The sequence below is a fragment of the Morone saxatilis genome, unplaced genomic scaffold (assembly GCF_004916995.1).
Source record: "Morone saxatilis isolate NCDOM2014 unplaced genomic scaffold, NCSU_SB_2.0 Contig18, whole genome shotgun sequence".
NCBI classification, from domain to species: domain Eukaryota; kingdom Metazoa; phylum Chordata; class Actinopteri; family Moronidae; genus Morone; species Morone saxatilis.
In genome coordinates this window covers 15880584-15905955 of record NW_023339740.1, presented here as the reverse complement: position 1 = coordinate 15905955, position 25372 = coordinate 15880584, and the positions used below count along the sequence as shown (strand labels likewise).

The 25372-nt window shown below is 37.2% G+C and overlaps 2 protein-coding genes across 5 annotated transcripts in view; one reads left to right on the top strand and one right to left on the bottom strand.

Annotated features, from left to right (window-relative positions):
* Positions 1-7701, bottom strand: part of cadpsb (Ca2+-dependent activator protein for secretion b) — a 65145-nt gene extending 57444 nt beyond the window's left edge. For all 4 annotated transcript variants that reach the window (XM_035662694.1, XM_035662696.1, XM_035662698.1 and 1 more), the window contains exon 1: positions 7165-7701. In XM_035662694.1, the coding sequence (XP_035518587.1) occupies positions 7165-7497 (333 nt within the window). In that variant the 5' untranslated portion in view covers positions 7498-7701. The remainder of the gene's footprint in view (positions 1-7164) is intronic.
* An 8457-nt stretch (positions 7702-16158) lies between these two features.
* Positions 16159-19871, top strand: LOC118328584 (synaptoporin). Its single transcript, XM_035662367.1, has 5 exons — positions 16159-16182; positions 16681-16805; positions 18863-19061; positions 19226-19417; positions 19494-19871. Exons 1-5 carry the CDS (start codon positions 16159-16161, stop codon positions 19869-19871), a joined length of 918 nt encoding a protein of 305 aa, XP_035518260.1.
* Positions 19872-25372: the final 5501 nt, after the last annotated feature.

Sequence of the window (25372 nt, the reverse complement as noted above, 5' to 3'; positions counted from 1 at the left end):
AAGTATGTGATTATAACAGTTTGAGAAGACGGGAACGTGATGACACTGACTGATCTGCTTTGGTTTAACTACTTGGTGTGACGCATGTAGAGATATTAACATGAATGAGTAATGTAAATGAAATTATGATTAGCATGTCAAAGACTGAACAGGCTTCTGTAGTCACTGGAATTGTTCAAGCACAAAAACACAGAGTACATTGATCTATTTGAGGTTGCTCTAGCAGACTAGGTTCAAACCTACATATTTAAATTGTAGCAGTGGTAGAAAGTAAACTTGGACCCCAGCTATTTTATCACAACACAATTATAATGAAATGCTGAATGGGAAAATGGCAATTACACAATTGACAGACTATTTTGACAAGTTATTGATCATTTAATTTATTTAGTTTTTAGTTTTTTAAATTAACATTATTTAGATTTTTCCATTCAGAGGAATGGGTAGTTACATCTCCTATTCTAAGCCCCCATCGCCATTCCCAACCCCCATCCCTTCCAAGGTCAGTATACATACATACATATATAAATTTGTATTTATTAATTAAATTAAATTTAAGTAATTTTTCAAGCAAAATAAATGTGAATGCTTCCTGGTGTTCTTCAAAGAAAAGTCATATATAATTCAATTATTCCATGCACATTACAATTTAATACACATGGTTATCTCAGTAACATGTTGTTTAGATGTAATCTTTATTAATTAATGAAAAAAATATGCTGTAGATTTCAGAATGTCACTGGTATTTAAGGGAGAGTGGAGTATAGTATGTCAGAAGAAATGCCATTCAACTGCATCATTATAACATCTTATAAATATAATGCTAGATTAGATTTGCTGTCATTTAGGAGAGTTAACATTTAGAAAAGACAATGGTAACTGAGTGAATTTAGGCAAACATTTACAGCAGGATGCACAAGAATTATAGTGAGGGCTGTATACTAACCTTTTCACCACCTTCCCAAAACTTACAAAGGGGAGCGCTAACATCATTCCACAGAGGCCACACTGACAAGGAATTTTATTGTTTATCTGCCTTGTGATCACGGGCATCGGCCGATGCCGATTATCTCAAAATGCTAGATAATCGGTCTATAAAATGTAAATGTAAGTCCTTGTTGCTTTAAGAATAGGTCAAACATTTAGCTTAGACTAAAAAGAGATGCAATGTATGTTGTAAAGGCATTCATCTAGTTTGTTTTTGTTTTTTTAGTTGCACTGCCAAACAGGGCTTCTAATGTCTAATGTCATTTTTCAACAAACCAGCTTTCATTTTCCACTTTTTCTGAGAATGACTGCAGTATTGGCAGTAGGGATTATATCTTATACAGTAGCAATACAAAAGAGTGACAGGAGCCCTGCAGATTAATCTGTCTCAATCCATGCATACATGAGGACACATTAACTGTCCTCAACCAGATAATTCTGCTTCATGTCTAACGACTGTGTCCTTCAGAAAACACAGGTCTTTTTGTGCTGTAGCACAATTATTAAACTGAACAAATGCTATACTATATATGTAGAACATTTGTCTACCCAAATTAAGATGCAGCTTTGGACAGAAGACACGATTACATAGTCTCTGTGAGGACACATAGGTTCTACTATAATTAACAAGTACAAACTGTAATCTGAGAGGGAGCAGTTGGAAGGGAGAAACATCACCATGTGAGGTGTTGCTTCAAGCCAGAGCACCACAGATTCATCTTTGCCCCTCATGATACCATCTTGAAACGTACAATATTTTACATTCACATGCAAACACTCATTTGCATTTCTGTAGCTATTTTTGTCAGTACATGATTGCCCTGTGTACAAATGTCAGGTCACACGACTGGGTTATTTAAATATGAGTCAATTTGATCCTGACGATGAGTGCTGCCTTCAAAATAACTAAACCTTTGGGAAAAGACGTTGTTTGTATTATAACGCATTAGATCTTAGCCTTCCCTCCTGGTAATGTGCAGACAGAGGAGATGTTTAATTTGGGAAGCTGTGATTTTTTACACGCGGCTGCACAGATTGTAGGTGAGGGGGTATTTCGCCTGCTGCTTTTCAGCTGTCACCTCTTTGGAATCCACTTTTATATCCATACCACTGACATTCTTCAACATCACTGTTGTTAAAACACGCTAAAAACGTCTGCGACTTAATGGGAGAGACTAATATTCTTCAGCAGCAGCCTTCAAATGTTGATTGACATGTTTTATTGTTTTATTGACTTTCACGCTGACTGCCAAGCATCTTTTATTGTCGAAGGATGCCTTTTTTCAGGCAGAACAGCATTTAAAGATCTTACATAATAATGCAAATGATTTCAGTCTCATACTTGCACTCACCATTTACTGACACTCTCTTTTGTGTGTATTATGAACATAATGAGCTCAGGCAGTTTCACCTCAGTTATCTGTGATTCTTCGTGTACGTTGCTCAGATATAATTGTGCAAACTTACTTCTGGTTTTGATCAAGGAAGACAGGAGAAATAAGAGGCAAGGACATTACACACTCCAAAATAAGAGATAATCTATAAACATAACAATTATTAAACCATGCAGTGCACAAAAATGTTAACCCCGACTGCATGTACACCAGTTAAAGTGTATTCTTATTCATTTTTAATATTACTTATTTTACTCTTGCCTCTTCCAATGCTGTCATTTTTCTTCTGCCTTTTTCCTGCAGCTCCTCCTTCTTCTACTTCCCATCCTCATATCCATGTATCCATCCTTTATCCATGAGCTCAAATGCCACAGTTACTTAAATCATTGCCATATATTATATGATTTTGTTCATCCACTAAACTAATGTGCAGACAGTCATCAGGTCATGAAAGATTAAATATGACTATTGTGCCACACTGTGAGTATCTATGCGAACATCTTGCTCAGCTCCACCAAATAGCTTTTTTAATGTATCTATCTCTGTTCCAGCTGTCTAAATCTCTCCACAATAAGCCTCCACAGCCTAATGATGACTTCACCATTAACTAAACCCTTTACTCACATTTAAATATACATTGTCTCTATATGTGCTACTCTTACAACCATTCATGGGGCAAGGCATTGTTACTCGTTCCTCTTATTTTTCCAACACAAACGGCAAGTCGCCCACCATCTTCACTGGGTATCTTCACTGGGTATGAACAAGTCTGTTCCAATTACAGTAAGTTGTCATTAGGTACAAGAGCGTTTGCGTTACACAAGGCAATTATTATGGTTTAAAATGTAAGAACACGACAGGAAACCCAGTCCACGTAAAAACCAGTTCACAATGGGACGCCTAAAATCCTGGCTCAGCACTAAACATCAAAGTAGCAAACTTCATTTTAGTATCACTGATTTGCATTTCCATCTACTTCACATTCACATCACAAACCTCTCCCTCAGAGTATCTACGGCATACTGTATAGTATTAAAAAGCTGAGCAAACAGGCTCTCTATTAAGTTATTAAGGAAAAGGAGTTTATTCGGTCCGATTATCTTTGGGGCATCACACTTTCTAACAGATAAAATACTAAACCTAGGAGATTATCCAGTTCTGAAATACACAATCATTGTGATCTATAAAAAGCATTTGGGTTTGATTAATCAGATTTAATCTTTAGCAGTTTAACTGCTAATTTTTGATTTTGTTTGACTGCATGAGAGCTTCCATTTATGATTCAAATCTGCATTCAATAAGAATATCAGAGCTGTTTCATTTTTTTTGCTCAAATGTGCTTATTACATAACAAAACTACGAGCCACCCTGCCGACTGTGGGGCTGCACTTAGGCACAGCGAAGATATGAGCTAATGTTTATGTCAGCATGCTAACATGCTCATAACAATAACAATAACCAAGGGCAGATCTAGAGAAATATTCATGGGGTGGAAAGAGGTTAGCATGGAGTCTTTAAAGGGGTGGCAGAAATAATGCTGATTTAATAGCAAACAATCACATATGTTAACATTGAACTAAAAAATATTACATTATTGTGGCACATTATTAAAGCATTGAATACAAAATATCAAACATTGGCATTAAAATTCAATAAAATGAATTCCATATTTCCAAACATTTTTCAAAATGTTATGTTATCATTGACTGATTACTTAGTCTAAAATGCGGCTATAACATATAATTAAATTATATGTGTTAATTTTTGTCTTGACATTTTGCATTTGACATCAGAGGCCATTTTTTTATTGTATAGCAGGTGTAACATTCACCATCTTAGTTTATCATGTTTGCATGCTCACACTAATTAGCACTAAACAAAAGGCAATGCCATAGATGTTGAGATAAGTTAGACGTTTACCAAAGTCAGCAGGCTCCTCTGGGGACCATGCTGTCAGTCAAAATTTACTGGCAAACCATCAAATAGTTGTTGGGATATTGGACTGGACCAAAGTGGTGATCTGACCAACATACCGACATTGCCATGAATAGAAGAATGTCAAAAAATGTCTTTCCAAGTTTCAAAAATTCATTATTGAAGGACACATAAAAACAAAAACAAAAAAACACTAACCACTGTCATTTCAGTTTATTGCCATTACTCCCTTGCCTTTATGTTTAATTCCTCTGTGTACACAGTTTAAGTAGCTTATTGCCATTAAATAAAGGAGGATTTTCCCTACTGGACAATCCACAACATCCAGACAATGAATCCATAAATTACACCAATAAAATCTATATCTGTCAATAACCTCAGTAATTTACTTACAACATATCTATGGGAAGGGAACAGACAATTAGCCTTGCATGCAAACACATGTTTCACCAGTACAATATGCACATACACTCAACCAACATTTGAACAGCAGCAGCTTCCATACTGCTGCTTGGGAAGACATTTTTCAGACTGAATGAGAAAATATTTCCCCATTACCCTCAAAAAGGAAGTGCCTGTTAGTGCACTATTGTGTTACCCTTTCACAAGGTTATAGCAATGCATTTCAAGAAGCAGCAGCAGAGCTTGCATACTCTGCAGCCTGGCCTGTTTCTGTGTGATAGCCCATCACTGCTGTTTGTGTGCCAGAGCTTCCAATAACGGATTATCATGGAGCTGCTCCACATGTTTCGCTGAGGCCTTTAAGTCTTTTCATTACAGAAATTGCTTCATCATATTTCTGTGACTAATCTATAATAGCCAAAATTGTAATAGGCTACATATTAGATTGTGTAGCCAACGCTGTGAGAAATTTCCTTAATAAATTATTGTTTATGGAGGTCTGAGTAGCCCACATTCAAGGGAGGAGCATGGCGGAGAGGAATCCGCAGAGAAAATATTGCATCTATGTTGAATGTTCTTTTTTTAATAAAACGTATTTTGTCACAAATCATTTGTTTACAGCCACATTGGACAGAAATATAATGAAATGACATTGAAATGCCACACTATAAATGCACATAGCTGTCAGAAAGTAATCAATTTACATTGAATTGCTCTGTGTTGTTAAATGTTTCTGTGTAATTAATTATCCCCTTTCAGTTTCATTTGAATAAAACCAATTAAATGTGTTAAAATAAGACTTTTGTAGTCATTTGTTTTACACAAGGTGTGTAATTCTTCTAAAGAGACTGGTTGAAGCCAAAGTACGCTAATTTGGACCAAATCAAAGACTAGCGGCAGACTGTAGGCAGTCAGACACATTTCTTTTCATTTCTTGGTCTGACAGCAAGCATTGGATTGTTCATCCAGATATTCACTCACCCACAGTGGAGGATTGTGGCTGCCTGAGCTACCAGATATAGAAGTGTATTGCTAAGCATGCACTAGACTATCAGTAACCTACGCTGGACAGGACTACAAACAAACAAAACGATGGAAACACTGTGGTTTATGCCACCCACATGCACTTGTGCATGAGTCAGCAGAATATTCAGACCATATGGCTTAAACTGTGTCCAGCGGAAGATGAATTGTCTGCAGGTTAAACAAAAACAACTCTCACAAGTGCAATTCTTCATAGTATTGTTTACAATGTTTCCTCACATGATCAGCTGTAGATTAACTGAGCTGGATGAATCTTCAGCAGGTACACACTGAATGCAACTTCTGTCTTGTGAGGAGAGCTACAAGAAACTGCTTCTACAGTCTCATTGAGCCTTGTAATGATCAATGTGTTCACAATGTAAAGGTAAACCTACACACAACGTGTTGATCACTTGCATCTATAATTGCATTTGTTCCTTAATTTAGAGATAACAGACTGACAATACAACCTTGGAGTGCAAACAGTAGATGGTCTATGGTGTGACAGACAAATGGACAATTCAAGGACAATAAACTGGGGCCAACGATCAATTCAACCTTCCTTTAGTACAGTAGGGCCTGAGCATGGTGACTTTGACAGTAAGGACACCATGACCCAAAACTGGCTTTAACATCAATGGAGCATCACAGCAGCAATGTGAAACCAGGATGAGGGCCTTGTCCCTTACAGTAACTTATATAAATCTCAAAATCTGCACCTCCACTGTAATATGACAAATTTAATGTATGGACATTTTGGAAAAATTCTAGTGCAATACATTTAGGCCTACTGCAACCCTTCTAGGAATCATGCTCATCTGCAGAAGAGAAAGGCTATTGAGCAACCCTCCTCAAGAGGTCTGTGCCTAAAAGTCACCTTGGGAGGCCAAATTGACGGGATAACTGATGGTGCAAACGGGTTGGAATTGGATATCCGCCAGGAAGGCAGGACATATAGACACAAACACCTGCATATGTAATGGGAAGTAGGACTTCGGTAGGATAACGACGCTTTCCTGTTTTTTTTTTTTTAAATCGCCATCCACCATCTCTTGCACGCCCTTTCAATTAATGGGCATGCTGGGATTGATCTCACTTGTGAGCGTGCGTACGGAGGACCATGGACTGCACTCAGTCTGCAGCTCTGCAGTACATACCATGTGTCCTTTCACTATCCGGAGCTCGAAGCGTTGCTTTTATGTGCTCCTGTCATGCTCTGAGGATTTTGCGTCAAAAGAAACAAACAAACAGTGGTTTCACTGGGACTGTGCTGTATCTGTGCGCTATCGGATAGGCCTACTGTCCAAACCCCCCTCTGTGTTCTACCTTATGTAGGTCATCAATGACAACATCTGCGATATGAGAGGAGGCATTTCGTCAGCATGTGGTTATTAATTATGCCTCTGCAACCGAGGGCCCTTACCTTCTGCTGTCGCCTTGCCATGTCTGTGGGCTGTTTTGCATTGAATGGGTAAGCGATGCATCGCATCACAAAAACATACAACTGCAGCTTCTTTTTGCGCTCCTCTTCGTCCCTCTGCATCTTCTCCAGATCCTCTTTCTCCTCGCTGGCGGCCGACGGGCTCGGGCTGGTCGGACGGGCGCTGCTGCGGCTGGTGCTGGGCGCAAGTCCACCCGAGCTCTCGCTGGTCCTGCTTGGAGAGATACGGGATCCGGCCTGAGGTGCCATCGCCTCTTTGCTTTCCTCCTCCACTATCCCATCAGATTCCTCCTCGCTGGACGACGGGTCTAACATCTTGCTTAGAGGTGACGCGTCCCTACAGATCTACCCTAACCTACTAAAGGACTTTTTTCTATGATATCCCTCAATGGTGGTTGTGTCGTTGTCTTAGCCGTGCCTAGATTTCATGTAGAATATGCCCGAAGTCAAGACAGGGATAGGCCCTGATTGTACTCGCTTGCTGAGAGATGTCAGCAGTACGAGTGGAGCTGGAGGAGGTTTCAGTCTGCTTCACACTGAGCTTTCTCCGCCTGCGCCGAGCACTCGTCGATGCTTACGTATTTTCTGTGTTTTATTGGCCAGTCACCGCTGCGGATGTGAGAGGGGGAGGTGAGAAAGGGAGAGGAGGGGCAGGGGGAGTGTAGTGCACAGATGAGGGGAAGGAGAGCGGATTTTATTTTTTTATTTTTTCCTTCGGTGAAAGCGGGCGATGGCCTCTCCCTGCCTGCCAGGCGGGGGACGCAGGCGCGGGGAGCTGGCCGTGGTCCTGAACACAGGATAAAGAAGAGAGAGTGAAGGATGCGCCTTCACTCGTCCTTTATCTCATCCCAACGTTCTGCAGTGGTACACCTAAGATGGCTGCCGCAGGATTTCTCTGATAATGTCACTGAAATGGGGAACATTATTCAGTGTATGGGCTGCGCATGGGATGTAGATGAGTAGGTGTAAAATGTTTAGAGTGGTTCCTGAGCCGCCCCGTGCCGTGTGCTGTTGAAGGGTGGGGTAGCCATAAAGACTCGCTCTCTGTCTGTAGGCTCCCGGTCGAGAAATTGATTGTTGCAGCATGTGCTGGTATCTCTTGTCAGGAAATTGCATTACGCTGCAGCCACACAGGCTTTTCATCTATTAAATAGAGATTTATTAATCAGACTTAATAGAAATCTTCAGGTGTTCAACTTAGTTCCATACAGTAAATCGTTTATGGCCAAATACCCAACATAAAGTGTTGATAACATCTTAAAGCAAACACTGCCATGAATTATGGTATATTATATTTTAATATGACAGTATTGCTATCCACTGTGTAATGAAAATCCTTCCACTGCAGCCTACAATAAAAGGTCATGCAACATTACAAGTGCAAACAGAGAATGTGTACACCACAAATGGTTTGAAAAACTCACTGTGTGTGTCTGCTTTTGAGGACAAAAACAACAGGCAACAATTTTCACTCTAATTTTTGTCAGAAATTACATTAAATATTCTGGATTTGCTTACTTTGTATCTGTTGACATCACTTTGACAATCCAGTGGTGATGGTAGATTAAGGTGGTATTAGTTAATTAATCAAATCTATTTTAATTTGTTGAAGACAGCAGAAATTAATATGAGTCTGGCTGTAAGTCACCCCTTCTTTTTGACCCTTAACCACAGGCCCTATTGACCTAGTTAAACTGATGAACAAATAATGACGATGAATTAAGCAAGACACTACTACATACTTTCACAGATGTGGAATACAACCCTTTTGGTTTGTGAACTTTTAAACAATATCTGCTTAAATCTCTTTGTCACAGTCTGCCTATGACTTGGGAGCTAATCCACCAAAAAGTGATGTGATTTGATTAGGTTTGAGAGAAAATTATGATGAAATGATAATTTCATGAAATCAAAATGAAATCACAATTTGTAAAACAGAAATCTGCTCTTTAAATTATTTTGTGATTTATCTTATGGCTAATACTGTACAGGTGAGCTCATTTAGTCCCTGAATGGCAGTGGTCCATCTCAACATGGCAACAAAATCCATTTTGAGATGGAAAAGCAGAGAAGTAACAAATGAAATAAAAGATGGATGAATTCCATTTTGCTGCTTCAGTTCAGGGTCCTGGTGTTGTTCATGCTGGCTCACTGTCATATTGTTATGGTCTACTGCATGGCTGACACTGATGACTGCATGGCTGGATTAACCTATGACTGGGCTCCAGGGCCAAAAAATATGCAACCGAGACAGACAAACACAACTCACAACACAGGAATATGTACTATATTAGCACAATATAAAGTCAGATAAATAATGTTAATACTTAATCATGAATGGTCCATTGGTGATCATGTCACACCCTTCTGCCATTCTAGTGAAAACCACTTCAGATCTTTTACTTTTGGGTCAAGGTTAGAGTTATTTTTCTTCTGAACTTATCTTTTCTTACCACTGATGACACCCGTCTGACCCTGCATTGTCTTCACCTCCCCCACCATCATGGTACTTACAGTACCAGCGCACAAATGACAGCCTTTTATTGTGAGCTCAGCATGTACATAGGCTGAGCAGGCCTGCCTACTTCACCTCTGAGATTAAATTGAATCCGACAGCTGGACTGACTAGCTGCTACTCCAGATGTTCCATACGCATCTGACCAGCAAATTCCCTGCAGGTAACCACACTTTCAAGGACTCCTCATCTCCAGTTTTGCTCTAGTGTATCTCCTGTTGCCCTGACTTGGCATTTAATAGTCCTGTAGTTTTGACTCACACAGCTTGCCCTTGTGGATTCCCAGCATGAGGTTTGCCGGGGTTTCCTATAGTCCTAAACTCGTTAGGTTCTTAACAGGCCACTGCCAGTTTGTAATGGGTGAGACAGTTAGTAGGGTGACACCCCTCAGTTTTCTGTGACTGCACACTCTTGAGATCCTTTGGTCTAGCACTAACCTCTGCAACGGAACTCTACAAACCTTTTAAACATTAATAATTGACTGATGTTCTCCACCCCGCTCCTCTACTTCAACTAGAGTGTGTACACATTAAATGTTGATGCTCTTCAGGGGAGTGCAACACAAAAGCCAGAGAAAATGTAAGTTTTGTTGTGGAACAACAACTGTGATTTTGTTTGTTTGTGTATTAAGTATATTAATACCTTTATTTTGTGGTAAATTTCTCTGGTAGAATATTATTGGACATACAAGAATGTATGATTTGTGCACTGACATTGTATTTTACCTGATTCCTTCACATTTTATGGAAGGAGGCTTTGGTTGACCAGAGGTTAAGATAAGATGAGGAAGATAAGTGATTCTGTATGAATGGGACCTAAGTAGAGTGACTGTGTCCATGTATACAATTCTGTACCACTATCTTTTCTGATATCAGATTTGGTTGCTATAAATTAAAGTAAGTGTGTTCTTTTATTCATCAAATTAAAGATTGATTTGGAGTTTCTCCAAATAATTTTACATTGTCATATTAATGTTTATGAAGTCAAAAAACAATCTCACCACAACGTCAAGTCTGTAGCTGTTTGGGAGCTTATAAACATATCACAAAGTCTTCACCCAGTTGAAGTTCAAAATTCATTCCAAATAAAGTTGAAGGCCATGTGATATGTTTAAAAGCTCCAGAAGAACTGCTAAATAGTCCTCGTAGGGGGACTGGCTTCTCAACAGCTGTTTCCAAAGTCAAGAATGACTTGCAGCAGAATGATGTCCCACTCACTTTGCCTGTGTTGCTATCCCAGCTTGCCTGTGCTTTGTTTACAAATCCAGTCTGGCAGGACTTACATGTTAGTGGCTCCTTTTCCAACTGAGCAGTGTGACTAAAACAGTTTCATTTTGTTTCTTTCCATTTTTTTTTACAATTATCTACAAAATTACTCGTTTTGTCAATGGAGTAGGCAGTACCAGCATCTCAGACAAAAACAATGGCCATTTCATTTGTCTGAGATGCTGGTGCACTAGCGCGGCATCTAGTTGCAAGTGACTTTTGTATATATAACCTTTAAACCAGCAATAATAGATTTCACAGACAGCAGATACAGACTGACATTATCAATAATTTAAATCCAATATTCACTCTCTGCTCTCTTTTGGTCTCCACGCTGCTAAATGCTCCACTATATGTTCACCAGCGCGTACAACAACTTAGTCTGCCATTTGGTGCTGGGCAGACAGTGTTCAGTTGAAAGTGAACCAAGCAGTAAAATCACAAGCTGGAAAACCAAAACAATGAGCGGAAAGACACTAAAATGTTCCACAGAGCTGTGACTGTGGGTTTGTTACTACAAGTGACCTCTTTCACATACAAGTAGCCATATGATCAACTGTTAATATAAAACTAATATACACAATAATAAAATAAAACTAAAATATAGAGCTGCTTTAAAGTTCTTTTGAACATCTATAATTTCATGGCAACTGGGCAAACTCCATCTGCTGATAAAGATCATGTGATGCTAATTGAGAGCAGCTACTAAATGAACCTTCTGGTGAGATTATTTTCTCAACTGCTTTTTCCAAGATCAAGAATGAATATCAATGTTCATGAAATTTAAGGGGATGTCCCTTTAATAAAAGGTCATGTGATATTAAGTCACATGATCACTTGAAAACAACCTATATTCACAAATAGTAACACATCTCTCAAAATGTTAATAGAAAAAAAGAAGCCATTTGAAGAATTACCTGTTTAATCAGTTCAACCTGGAGATGAATCATTTGAACTTCCTTTGACCTTATCCTAGAAATGCATTATTAATTGTAGTCATACTCTATGGGGAACTGCCTCACTTTATCATCACACCTGTCTCTAAGCAATTAAAAAAGAATACAAGGGGTCAATGGAAAATGTAAATCCATAAAAAACTCACCAATAGACCCAATTAAAGTACACCGGAGTCATGTTTTGTGCTGTGATATGTTCCTGCATGTGTGCACACTGTCATGTGGTTGGAGAGCTGACTTAGACAGCACATGTAAAGCACTCAGTGATGACAGTGCAACACAGCTGAAACATCGCAGAATAACTGCATCATAGTATATTCATGACATCCCTGCCTTAGTTCTCTTCATTTATAAATTGTTCCTGCCATTCTACGTATATACAGAGCATGTTTATTTTATTCAGTATATATTCTTAAAGAGTGTACATGTGAAATATGTGATTATTTATGCAGAAACATTTATCTTGTGCACTTGAATTTGTATCATTCAGATCTATATACCTCTTTTTAAACTTTAGGTTAGTGTTTAGTCACCAGTCATAAGCTCTAGGTTTGGCTCCATTTTAAAAACAGTTTAAAAAAGGGTTTGTCAGAGTGAAAGTGACACACACACACACATGCACAAACACACACTCACTCACAGAGGCTCAGAGCTCCTCTGGAGTTAGCTGAGGAGCTCTTTGAAATATTTAAATGCTGGGAGCGTTTTTAATGTGAGATTGATGGAATAGGGTCAGTGTCAGCACTGCAGCTACTACAGCCGTCTCAGAGAGGGCTTCACATCCAGCAAATACTGTACTGAGGACGCTCAACATTTTCACCAAGAATATGTTTACATCCTGGGTAACTGGCATTTTATGATATGCGTTGTAACAGATGTTTTTTAATGTGAAATTGACTTGATATATGGATTAGTATGGAACGGTTTCAAATCGTGATGGATAGTAATTGGCGTTTAAGGAGGAAGGAGAAGCCTGTTTTAAAGAAATTACCAATCTCTACAAATCCTTTTACATAACACAGTCTCCCATGTTTTTTTTTTACAACTGCAAAAATAGCAAATGGAGTTCTGATATTTCAGTTTTTCCTCCTTGACATTAATCTTGCATTGAATTTGAGGTGGCATCCCAGACACAACTGTCTGTTGTTGCATCTGTTTTACATTTCTCTTCACATCCTTTTCTGTAGAAATGTAATGTTTCCTATTTACTTGAACAATATTTTCCCTTGTCTTTATTTCACAGCACAAAATACAGATAGACGTAAATTAAATTAACTCTCTCTGTTCACTTTTATAGATTATTTGTACAGTTGAAAGTTTCTTTTTATAGTTTCAGAATACACTAATGATCAATTTATTAAACAAACCTACATAACATACACTCAGCTTTAATTATGGGGCTTATATCTTTGCATCTTCTAAATTAGCCCGGGCCACAGGTGGTACAGCAAGATATAAAAAATACAATAAAAACACTAAATTAACTGGTTGGACAGTACACATGTGTCCGCTCAGGATAAGTGGAGGCCTCATAAAAACCACCAGATTTATGCACATCTCTTCCTCCCACAGTTTTCAGGGTAGAGAGGGGAGATGATGCCAGAAAAAGATTCATTAATAATGCAGCGAGAGGCTGGAGCCTCACCACTTTAACATGATAAAAACCCTACAGCTGTTGGACCAGCACAATCTTCTTCTCATCAGCTGGAATATAGAATTTATCTAATCAGTGCCCACAACAGTAGATTAGTTGAGATGTATTTAGGTTATTGTACATATGGGAGACAGAATTGTCAACTGGATTTTGGAGAGAGAAGAAAGATCAAAATGCAGTGAGAAAGTGAGAAGAGCTCTTCACTGCAGCTTCAGAGATTTACCTCTCAATCAGCATAGCTAAGTACTGCCCTCTGTTGGCTGAATAATCAAAGAGCAGTTAAAGTTAAAAAAAAAATAAGACTACAAACAATGTGAATATTTGACCACATCACAATCTCAGTTGAAAGCAGATGAGAGAATCTGCACAGCAATGTGTGTATTTTATTTAAAACATCACAGTTTTTCTTATTTAAAGAGTTACTTGATGATTATACATCACAAACAGCATTTTCTGGTTAAAGATTGTGTTCTAGAGTCAATCCTAAATCTAAATACTGAAGATGGATGTGTCTAAACATATACAGTAATTATATGAAGAAAAAAAATTCCAATCTCTTCTGCTAAAATCACTGTAATTCTTACATGGCTGAACTAACCTGTTGGGCCTTCCCTGACCTTCAACCTTCCACCTTCTGAGCACTATAATAGTATGTACTCCATTGCCAGTGCTCCTTAGCTGAAGTACTTGTGATACCATGTAAGCACAATATAAGGGCAACTTGTCAAATGACCAAAACCAACTGAAATACTCAAGGAGCCAATTCACTAGACCTAATAATAAATGTTTAAACATAATAGAGAATAAAATAAGTATAGACAGATTGGATTTTTTTTCCTTTTGTGGATGGAAATTGAAAACCTTACTGCAAGATGTTACAGAAATGTAGTTTTGAGTTTTTACAACAGAACAAGCATATTAATTGAATATACTATTTGAATTTGAGTCTACCTACATACCAGCCTCATTCAAAAAGCAAAATTGGATTTGTATTTGGTTTGATTACAACCTTGAATTTCTTTCAGGGGAAAATTACAAAAGAACCCAAAATCAAACTATTCATATCTTTGTTCAAATTGGATGGTTTTTCATGTCGTCATCAACTCTATTTTTACCCAAGTTTAATGTTCCTGTCAGCCTCCTTTCCAGCAGTGGGTATCTCACTTCCAGAACTGATTTCAAGAGATTACTAAACGCTACGAGTCTGCCATCTAGCTACCTTTCAAATCCTTTCACCTCATATGAACCAAAACGCAGCCACTGAAAATGTGATCAGTCATTTTGCCATTAACATCAAAAGCCTGCCCAAGGGAAAGTCAAAGTCACTTTCTTTTTTAAAAATAACTTCCCAAGACACACTTAAGTCATTGTTATTCATGTTTTTAATCTTGAGTTGGCTGCTATTGCTGTAATTGTATTACTTTTGAGTTTCCAGTGGCCCATTTACTTATTTACTATATTTATCCTATAAATTCAGTATATTAAACAGCTTGATGTTAAACATCAAGTTTTTGAGTGCAGACCTATTTTTCCTCATGTAGGTTTCTGATCATTAACAGTCAGGAGTATAGAGCTCTGACACACGGCAATAATAACTTGACATCCAAAGCAGTTGTTATATTGTACAGCCAAATTAGCTCCATATACCAGAGATTTATACTGCAGACTTTCATTTATGTGACGTGATATTCTTCTTTTCTACCTTTTTTATTTGTAACTTTTCCACCATTCCAAATCTGTAATATAGATTTGTCACCAAAAGAGGTCAGCAGACTCCTTTTTATAACAAATGCAAACAGTCTAATCATCAGTGAATCATTAGAAGAGAAAATGTAATTTAAGTATCATACATAAATGATATATATCCTATATAAAGATTACATTACAATATTTCAATCACAATATTAATTGTTACTTAGTAGAAGATACATCATGTTTTTTATGGGACCCTGATCCTAAAACCATGTCCACGATTAATAAGAATCCCAACATAAGTTCTGCAAAGTTTTAAACACTTTTGTCTGATATTCACCAGAGATTTGTATGATAAATAAATCTCAAGTTAAATAGTTAATATGTTGAAATCGTTGGTGTCCAATGAGACCATGTTTACATTTTCAAATACTCCAATGGGCTTTTTAAATATCTATCAACTCACAGCAAAGCAATGCCTTATCCCTCAGTTTATTAAAATTAGTCAAAATCACTACATATGGAGTTTTAATTGCAGTGATGAAATGCTGTAGCACATCTTTCTATTTGTTTCATGCTTCTGATGAAACCTTATTAATATATATATATATATATATATATATATTTAGAGAAAAAAGCATAACTGTCTTACAATAACAGTAAACAACCTATTCACACACATTCACTTAATGATGGTATTTACAGCTTATTGCAGTGTTTGTGGACAAATGAAAAGAAAATTTCAGACTCCTCCCTCGGGAAGCTATCTCCTATCAGCCCTCCCCTCTGCTGGATAGAGTCGCCCTCTTCTTCTTGTCTGCAACAGTGTCATTTCAACCTGATGACAAACGCTGTCGACACGGTGGAGTTGGACTTGAAATCTGTGATTTTTAAATGTGTATGGTTATATTTGCTCCGGTAAGTCTCATTTCTCTTGTCTTGTCACTTTTTCATTCATTCATTGCTTTTGGTTATCATGATTTCTGCTTCTCCCCACTTATAATGCAAACTACATTGTATAAATTACAATGAGGTCAAGTGAGATTTTGATGTTTTTGATCCATTTTATGATTTGTAAATGTCTGTGTGGTTTAGCACCAGTGCAGTTTGTGCCTCATATTTAAAAGTAAAGAAAAAAATATATTCAAATTAGTTGCCAGAAAGTAAATCTTAATGGATATAACGAGTAAGAGACCTCAGACTTATGTATTATACCTTCAAACCGATTCTCTGTGTACTGCTGTGGCCACCTTCCAGCGCACAGTAAGCAGCTCTGTTAGTTGTCTTCCGACCTTTGAATTATTCAGGTTTGTTTTCAAGCCAATTATAAATCTTAATAATCCGTCCTGTAATTTATTGATGTGTATACATTATGCAGTATTATGATCCTTTTATGACTATCTTTTTTTTTCATAGATTTTTGCCGTCTGTGCTTTTGCAACATGTGGAGGATACTATGGTCATCTCCAGGTTAAAGTGGACTGTGCAGACAGGAGGCAGAGTAACCTCAGCATCAACATTGATTTTGGCTATCCTTTCAGGTAAAGCAGTTGTTTGTGCTTTCTTTTGCATACATCCACCTTGTTACTCAAATTCATATCCTACATTGTTTTTACTTTTGACCTTTGGTTTCTTTGGATAATTACATGAATACACAAAGAACAAATATGAATTGTCATATGATTTCATTTTTAAGCCTTTTAATATAATCTATAACAATTAATTGGCATGATATTTATTTTTATATGTTTTGATTTTGAATAATTTGTCATTCAAAAATTTGAATTAACAGACTGATTGACAATGAGTAAAGATACTGGACACCCAAAACAATGCTTTCAAACTAACCAGACACATTAATCATCTCTGCATATTTCAGGAAACTGGTCAGCCAGACATGAAAAAGAAAAAACATTTAAAAGCTGCACAGCTCTACTCCATCATGTTGTCAGGCTCAGTAGAAAGAAGATGTTCTTGCCCAATTTAGGAACAGAAAGCTGAAGATCTGAGCAGAAAGCCAGTCCAATTTAAGATCCCAGAATCTAAAATGCATCGTTAGATAAAACTGTATCTGGAAACCTGTCTGTCAAGACTTAACCTCGGTTAGTCTCTTGTGATGTTAAAGCACTTTATCACTCCATCTTTCTTTGCAGCATGTACCTGCAACTTGATGTAACTGATGAGCTGATGAGCAATGGAAAATTGTCTCTGTTTCTTTTTGACTCCTGCAGACCTCAGGACCAATATGGGACTTTGTACTGTATAAACATTACTGAAATGCTTGGAGGATAAGAAAAGAGTGATTCTATATTTGTCAATCTTGTTGCTATTTTGAGTAAAAAAGGTACTCATTCGTACAGAACGGTGATAAATTACCATGAAGGTGTATGTGAGACTGCATAGTATGTTTGGTTACCTTTCAATTCTACACATGTTGTAAAGCTAAATAACATCCTTGTTTAACTGAATGACTTCCAATATGTCTTAATACACTGATGAATCACATTTAATTTGGATGATGAGTGGTGTATGTGGATGTGCATGTGGTGGTGATCTCTCTGGTATTGTGGTGCAGCAGTGTGGTTCGACCACCCCCAAACTCCCTAACATGCTTCAGTGTGTCAGTGATGGCCAAGTGTCTAATTAACAGTTCAGCCGACTTGACACTGGCGTCTGTGTGTTAGTTCAGTGGGACTCTCTCTAGTCATGTATAAATAGCACATTGTCCCAAATTGCTTCCAACAGAATGTTTGTATTTGTCAGTTCTTGTGACATTTCTAATGTAATAAAGTAGACATATTAAAGGGAACTTTCATAGTTAGAGTTACAGTTTCTGGACTTGGCATCTGGTGTGTGTGTGTGTGTAGGCATATTTGTTTTTTGACAATGACTAACAATTAAAATATTTTTAGATGCAGCTAAATATATGTCTTGCAGTCTCCTTGGTTTATAACAATGATAGCAGCATAATTCACTTGTTGATACCTTTGCCACAGTGTGCCCAACAACAATGGTGTGTTGTTACTTTTTGTGGTCAATTCTTTATTGTTTATAACAAGCAGACGGAAACTGTGCCCCACCCCAACCCATGATGACCAGACCCTCCCCATACCTACAATTAAGTCACTATTGTCACAGTGACACAGTAACTCCCTTACGTCATACAGCACATTAGAAATGATCTAAGACTGCAACAAAATATTTATAAGACTCCATGCATTATACGCCCAAGGACTATATGATTTATATTTGATGAAATGATAACAAACTGATCCTGAAAATGTTACGATGACTTATCCTCTTTGTGTGTGTAGGAAAAAATGAACATGGTGACAATTTCTCCCTTTGCCACAAGTGAATTTGGAATCATTTTTTGGATCATATTCCAGATATTGTTTCCTTTTGTCACATAGACAAGTTGCAAAATGATATTCACTGAAGTAGCACAAGGTTTATCAGCTGTATATCTAAGTTTTTCTGAGCTTGATTTGTTTTTTTGACAGCTAATGAAAGTGCTCTCCGACTAAAATGACATGTTTTCTACTGGCTGAATCTTTCACATATAACAACCTGCTTTTTTCCTCTTTATGTCTTGTAGATTACAAGAAGTGCATTTCAAGGCTCCCTTGTGTGATGCAAAGAGAGAAGAGATACTTTTCCTTGATGGGGACTGTTCCTCAGCTGCTCAGTTTTTCCTGACTGTGGGTGTTCTTGCTTTCCTGTACTCTTTGCTGGCAACCATTGTCTATGTCTTCTATCAGAACAAGTACCTGAAGAACAACAGGGGCCCATTCGTGGTCAGTTTATGCAATCAACAAACACTCAATGTCCTAACATGAATTAGATAGAATATAGTGTGATAATATTTGTGTTTGTATGACATGAAACACATTAAACTGACAGATTTTTCCTGTGTGTGATGTCCTCCCGTCATGTTTCCCTCCTCCTTTGTCCTGAGCAGGATTTTCTTGTTACAATCATCTTCTCCTTTATGTGGCTGGTCAGCAGTTGCTGTTGGGCCAAAACTCTTTCTGATATCAAGACTGCCACAAACCCAACACAGGTTCTTCTGCTCATCACAGCCTGCAGAGCTCAGGAGAACAAATGTACAGCTATCCAGGCGCCTTTCTGGTCACGTCTCAATACATCTGTGGTAGGTACTGAGTTGGCAAATGAAGCACACAAACACTACAAGCCATTTACTCCTGTCCCTTCTTCTATCTTTCCAGGTTTTTGGTTTTGTAAACGTTGTCCTCTGGTTTGGAAATATCTGGTTTGTCTTCAAAGAGACAGGCTGGTACAAGACAGGTCAGAGATATCCAACAAGGAGTGCTTCTGGGAAACGTTCCAGTGAAATGCGACAACGGCTCTACAGTGAGAGCAGCTTTGACCAGCCAGAGGAGAGTTTTGGTCCACAGCCCTCCAGACAAGACAGTTTCAATCAGTCTAAGGGGAATTTTAGTCAGCAGGTCCACAGACAAGGTAGCTTCAACCAAACACAAGTAAGCTTGAGTTTACCACATGCATATCTTGGCAAACCGGTCGTTTATAAGAGTGAGAATACAGTGGCTTCTCAAGGGCCAATGATATTTGTCAATGAGATGTGATTTTGCCCTTGATTTAATGCTGTACATGAACCAATAAACATTTTCACTTTATGAATACATGATTATTAACTTCAGATAAAATTAAAACACTGATGGTGTTCATAATGTTACAAATTGTTTTGTTTTCTTAACTCTGGATACATTGATATAGACCAGTTGCAACTTAAAATTAAGAAATTAGAAGTCATTACTTTACTACTCCTAAAGTGTTAATTGGCAATGTTTTGATTGTTTGTTTTTATCTATTTTGCAAGCTGACTTTTGTCAATAAGCAGGTATTGCTGCATGCTTTTTTCTCTGCACATCTTAGAAATTATTTGAGAGTGCTCAATGCAATTAAAACAATAAAAGCTGAAGACAAATAGTAAGAGGGTTGATTGAATATTGGTGTTACTCCAGTGCAGCTTTGCCATTAGACATCATGTCTTAGTCATTGATGAGGACATGAATCATCACAAGAACAAAAGGTCAGATATCATTACAAACTAGTGTTCAAATGTAATAATTATAATAAAGTAAAACAATTTAGTATTCACGCAACATAAAACAACCAGCAACAAACAAAATAAATTACATAAAGCTAAAAAGATGAGAACTGATCTTCTTGCAGTGTACCTTTAACAGCAGCAGCTTAAAATAGAGCCTTTAAAACTTTAGCTCAGAAGGCTTAAAACGACATTACATTTTCCATATATTTAGATTACATTACGAGGTATTTAGTAAAGTACTACATGGAAGATATTGATAATGATTTTTTGGAGCTCAGAGTTTTTTGAGAACTTGGGCGAATCCACCTTGTCTCTGTGTGAATTTCTTTTTTATCGTGACCATTTTTTGGATTGCTTTTACATTTTTTGTTTTAACTCCAAATGCCCAGAAATCCATTAAAATACAATTTCAGAGAATAAATGACCAGTGAGTTGTTTTAGCTTGATGTCAGGACGTATATGTTATTTCTAATAATACGAATTTCATTTGATTTTATTATACGTGTTTTGTTTGTTTTTACCTGTAAATTGAAAACTTTTTTTTTGTTCGAAGAAGAAGAAGCCACTTACTGTAATGTGCAGTATACATTATAGTACACATTTTGCCCTATACATTATGTTTGATGGAAAATGTGCAGTGTCAGTTCATAAATATACATAACCAATGTGCTAGAGTCTCTCTAGTATCTCGATAAATATTTAATGTTGGTATCCTTTATTCCTTTTGTCATTACTGATAGATTTCCTGATATTCTAATCAATGTGGTGCTCTATTGTCTCTGTTTGTCCTTTCTTTTTATAAATGACAATTGATTTTAAATGGATAATGAATATAGTTCCAGTGCAACTTTAAATATGTTATCACTTTTAAATAATGTTGTGTGTACGTGTGTGTAAATACATGCCACATTTTATTATATTTGTGTGAAACCTGAATAATTCTCCTTTAAAAGAATATGTTGAACTGAACAAACTAAGATGCATTGTGTGGAATGTGTTGAAGTGCTCATGTTATATAATCCACCTCACTATATACTTTCATTGTCACAGTCTTCTGCACTATACTGATTATTAAAACTATTATTTCACAAAGGAAGAAAATGTCTAAATAATTCATAATATACCGTTCAAAATGCATACAATAACTTGTGATACTGAGTTCATGTCAGGTTATAAATTTAGGTTGTGTTATACTCGAAGTGCTCTGCAGACGTCTTCAGTGATACTCGGGTTTTCAGTAACATCAAAGTGAGCATATCCACTGTTGAGCTGTTGTAACCATGGTTTTTCATATATGGCGAGAGCTGTCAGCCTCTTCAATTTTCATGGAAAAGGGAATAGAGCAAATGAGAGAAAGTGAGGAAATTCTGAGAAATAAACGTGAAGCCATCAGTAATGAATACTGACTCTTGTGGAGACACCAGCGTAGACATTAAAGCACGTTTCACACTGTGTATCAGGATTATCTCAACTGTAAAGGCCAGAGGGATAATCTCTCGGGGTGTCTGTTTCATCCTAAAACAGTTAACATAATAGTAATACCCAAACCCTCTTACCTCTCCATCATACAGAGAGTAAAGTTTGAAATCTGCTGATGACAATGACTTGAGTTTCCTTAGATGAATTAATTAGGGATTCTGGCAGAGAATAAATCTAATAATAAATTATGTGTAAGTTAAAGATGTAATGTTTAAATGTGTGGTTGGCAGTTACACAAATAATTGATTAATTTAGGTAAATTCACCACAAGCAAAGCAATTACTTTCATCATGACCCTTAGTGATAACGATTGTCAATAAAACCTTCTATTGGTCATATAGGGGCACTTCACCCATTGCTTCTTTCACTTCTTTCCATATATGACACATATTGCATCCCTCTATTGGATCCCTGTCCTGTTTTTCTTCCTGAGGTTTTTTTCCCCTTTTCTCCCCACTGCAGATCTTTTTTTTTTTTTTTTTTGTAGAGATTGTAAACCTCTCTGAGGAGGGCAAATTTGTGATTGGAGGTAAAAGTAGAATTTACTTGACCTGAAAAGTGACAGTAGATTCAATGCCATATTTGTGCTACTCTCAATATCACCTGCTGTTTAGAAGCTTTCTGTTGCAAGCTGATATCAGACATCTGTGTAATTAAGTTAAGTCAATCCAATATCCCAATTTGCCTCCAGGGGCTTTAAAATATGTACAGCATATAGCCAGCAGAAGGATCCCTCAGATGTCATATAATCAGACTGATTTGAGTCTGGATTTGAACAATTCCTGAAATTTTATGCCTGGCACTAGAACTATAGGTGTTACTAAATATTTTAGCTTACAGATATCACATCTAAGAAAGTTCCAAGGACCACACAAGAAATCACTTATTTCCATTGTGGCCCTTGATGTTTATATGAATATGGTTGTAGTGATTGTGTTATAATATTGACAATAATAATATGAAATTATCTTAGAGCTCACACATTATCTCATCAATAAAGCTTATGAAAGTCTATCCTTTGCTTGCCTCACCCACCAGAGCTACTAGTGTTTCCTTCCAGGCTTCCTCACAGTGAACATTTGCCTGGAAATATACCCAATGCATCCCCAAGTTTGTTATTAAGACCTCCGTATGCTGCTCCTCCCCTCTGATCCGAGCAATTAGAACAAAGAGAGGCGACGCTTGTCTCTGCCGCCCCCCTGACAGAGACACTAAGCACATGCAGGTGTCCAGAGCAGGCTCTTTGAAGAAAATTGCAGTGTATGTGCCTACAGCATGACAATTAGGGTCAGGTTATCAGCCGGAAATAAAGGGCTTCATCATGAGATAGATGGCCTATGGGGTATGGGACAAGGGTGTATTTATATGTAATCATTCCCCTTTGAGCTATTACATGTTACTGGTGTGTAACATTTATTGTTGGTATGTCTATGTCCCACCAGTAGAACATGAAGCAGATGTAACTTTTATTTACAAGTAGAAGGCTCAATGTGGAACATACACTGTAATGGTGCAAAGATTTTTGCCATTTCTTTGCAAACACCTGCAGGGGGCATCATCTACCTGTTTTATCATATGAAAGCTCTCCACTACAGTCTAGCTTGTTTAAAAAAATGTTTTATTATTATTTCAGTTTCAACTTTTGTTTTCTTTATTTTACACGTTTGGTCTTGTTTATTCCACCAGACCAAAATTCATCCTTAAATCAATTATGTATTTATTGTCTGAAACCACATCATATGGCATGCTGCACTACAGATGTAATGTTTATGTTGATGTAATGACATTGGCCTCAAGGGGGTGGTATAACATCACACCAGAAATATAGCACACATGAGCTTGTCAGGGTTCCCACTGCAAATACAACAAGATAAATAGTGTTAATTATGTCTTTCATCTAGTCGACGCATTTAGCTGTAGCCACATGAGCCTGCCTTATTCACTCATTCTCTCTCTGAGACGAGACCAAACATTTTAATCACAAGATTCATTTTTTAATGAAAATCTCAACTGCAAGTGGGATTTTTCATTTTCACATTATTATAATACATACAATCCTGAAAACTATATGTGATTTGTGGAGGCATGTTTATTGCCAAACGTAAATATGAAATAGCTTACTCTTTGCACCATTTATCAACATTTGAAAAAATGCTGTTTGCATTTGCACGTATGAGGAAATTCTCTTACTCTCTCAGACTTGTTTTTTTCCCCCTGTTATTATGAATTAAATACCATAAGTCATATTGTGTGTAAAGGTTCTTAGTCATCCAGGACACAGGGTATGTAGTTCTGTTAATCTAAATATGTCATATATTCAAAAGGTACTAGAGGAACCTGTAGATATAAAATCATACCTTTACCTAAAGATATTATTCTAATTGTAGACGGGTTGGTATAATCAATCCCCAGGTTAGATGCTGTATAAGAAGATTTATTTTACTAATTCAGTGTCTTGTGACTTTAATAGCTTTTTTTATTACTGCGACATCAATTTGCAGCCACAAGATGTAAGAAATGCATCACATTTGTTTTTCCATTTCAGTTTAAGTGTTCAAGCTTTCCCAGAGTAGGTCTGCCATCTCTCTTGTCCATTTTTATATCTCAGGAATTCCCTGTTGCTTTAAACTTATGATTGCTTGACAATTACTGTAAAAACAATTGCAGTTAATCTAGTACAACTAACTCGTTAAGCAGCAGGTCCTGGAATACCTTTGGTTTATAGACACTTTAGAGGATTCACAGAGGATTACAGTAAGGATTACAGCAGGATTAAACAACCATGTCTGCTAAAAACTGTTGACAGACACACTGCAAATTTTCATGGTCTTTCAATTTACTATTTACACTAAAGACCTTTCTCTGCCACTGCCATTATGTAAATCTTATGAGGAGAGCCTGAATTTCAAATATTGTCTTCCAAAAGGCAGTATGACCTTCGCAGGCGAAAAGTGATCCCTCTTCAGTTGCTCCACTTGAGGGCAGGACAGTGGCTGTCATACAGATTATAAAGCCCTTTATGGGTAATTAAACATAAAACTAAACTGACTTGGCCTGCATGGACAACCACACTGATCATCATGATTGATTAATCAAATGTTTTGACTTAAATGAACACATCAGTACATTACTTTTCATGAATGCAATTTTATTATCTACTTCATAAATATTTTTTTTCTCCTTTTTCATAAAATACATACAAACAATAACACTGGTGGACCAGTAAAACATGATACATGAAAATACCCTACGTGTAATTTCACATCACAGCAGAGAGTGTTAGTTTGACTTGAGAATTTAGGTGTTTTTAGAGCCATCAAATGCTGTACAGTGATCCACAGCTCATTCACACTCACTCAAATACTCTTGCACACACACAGACACACAGATGCACACAGCATATGCATTTATTAATATATAAATATTAACAGGTGAGTTCCTCCGTGTGTTCAGTCTAAATTCCATTTAGCAAATCCATGAATCCATTTGGCAAAAGTTCAATTCTTATATATCTTTTTTTTTAAGATCTGGAAG

Excerpts from the sequence above, each read along its gene's own strand:
- LOC118328584 (XM_035662367.1), top strand. The coding sequence starts at position 16,159 with ATGTGTATGGTTATATTTGCTCCG. Across the intron at positions 16,806-18,862 it reads GATTTTGGCTATCCTTTCAG|ATTACAAGAAGTGCATTTCA; the intron begins GTAAAGCAGTTG and ends TATGTCTTGTAG. Across the intron at positions 19,418-19,493 it reads CACGTCTCAATACATCTGTG|GTTTTTGGTTTTGTAAACGT; the intron begins GTAGGTACTGAG and ends CTATCTTTCCAG.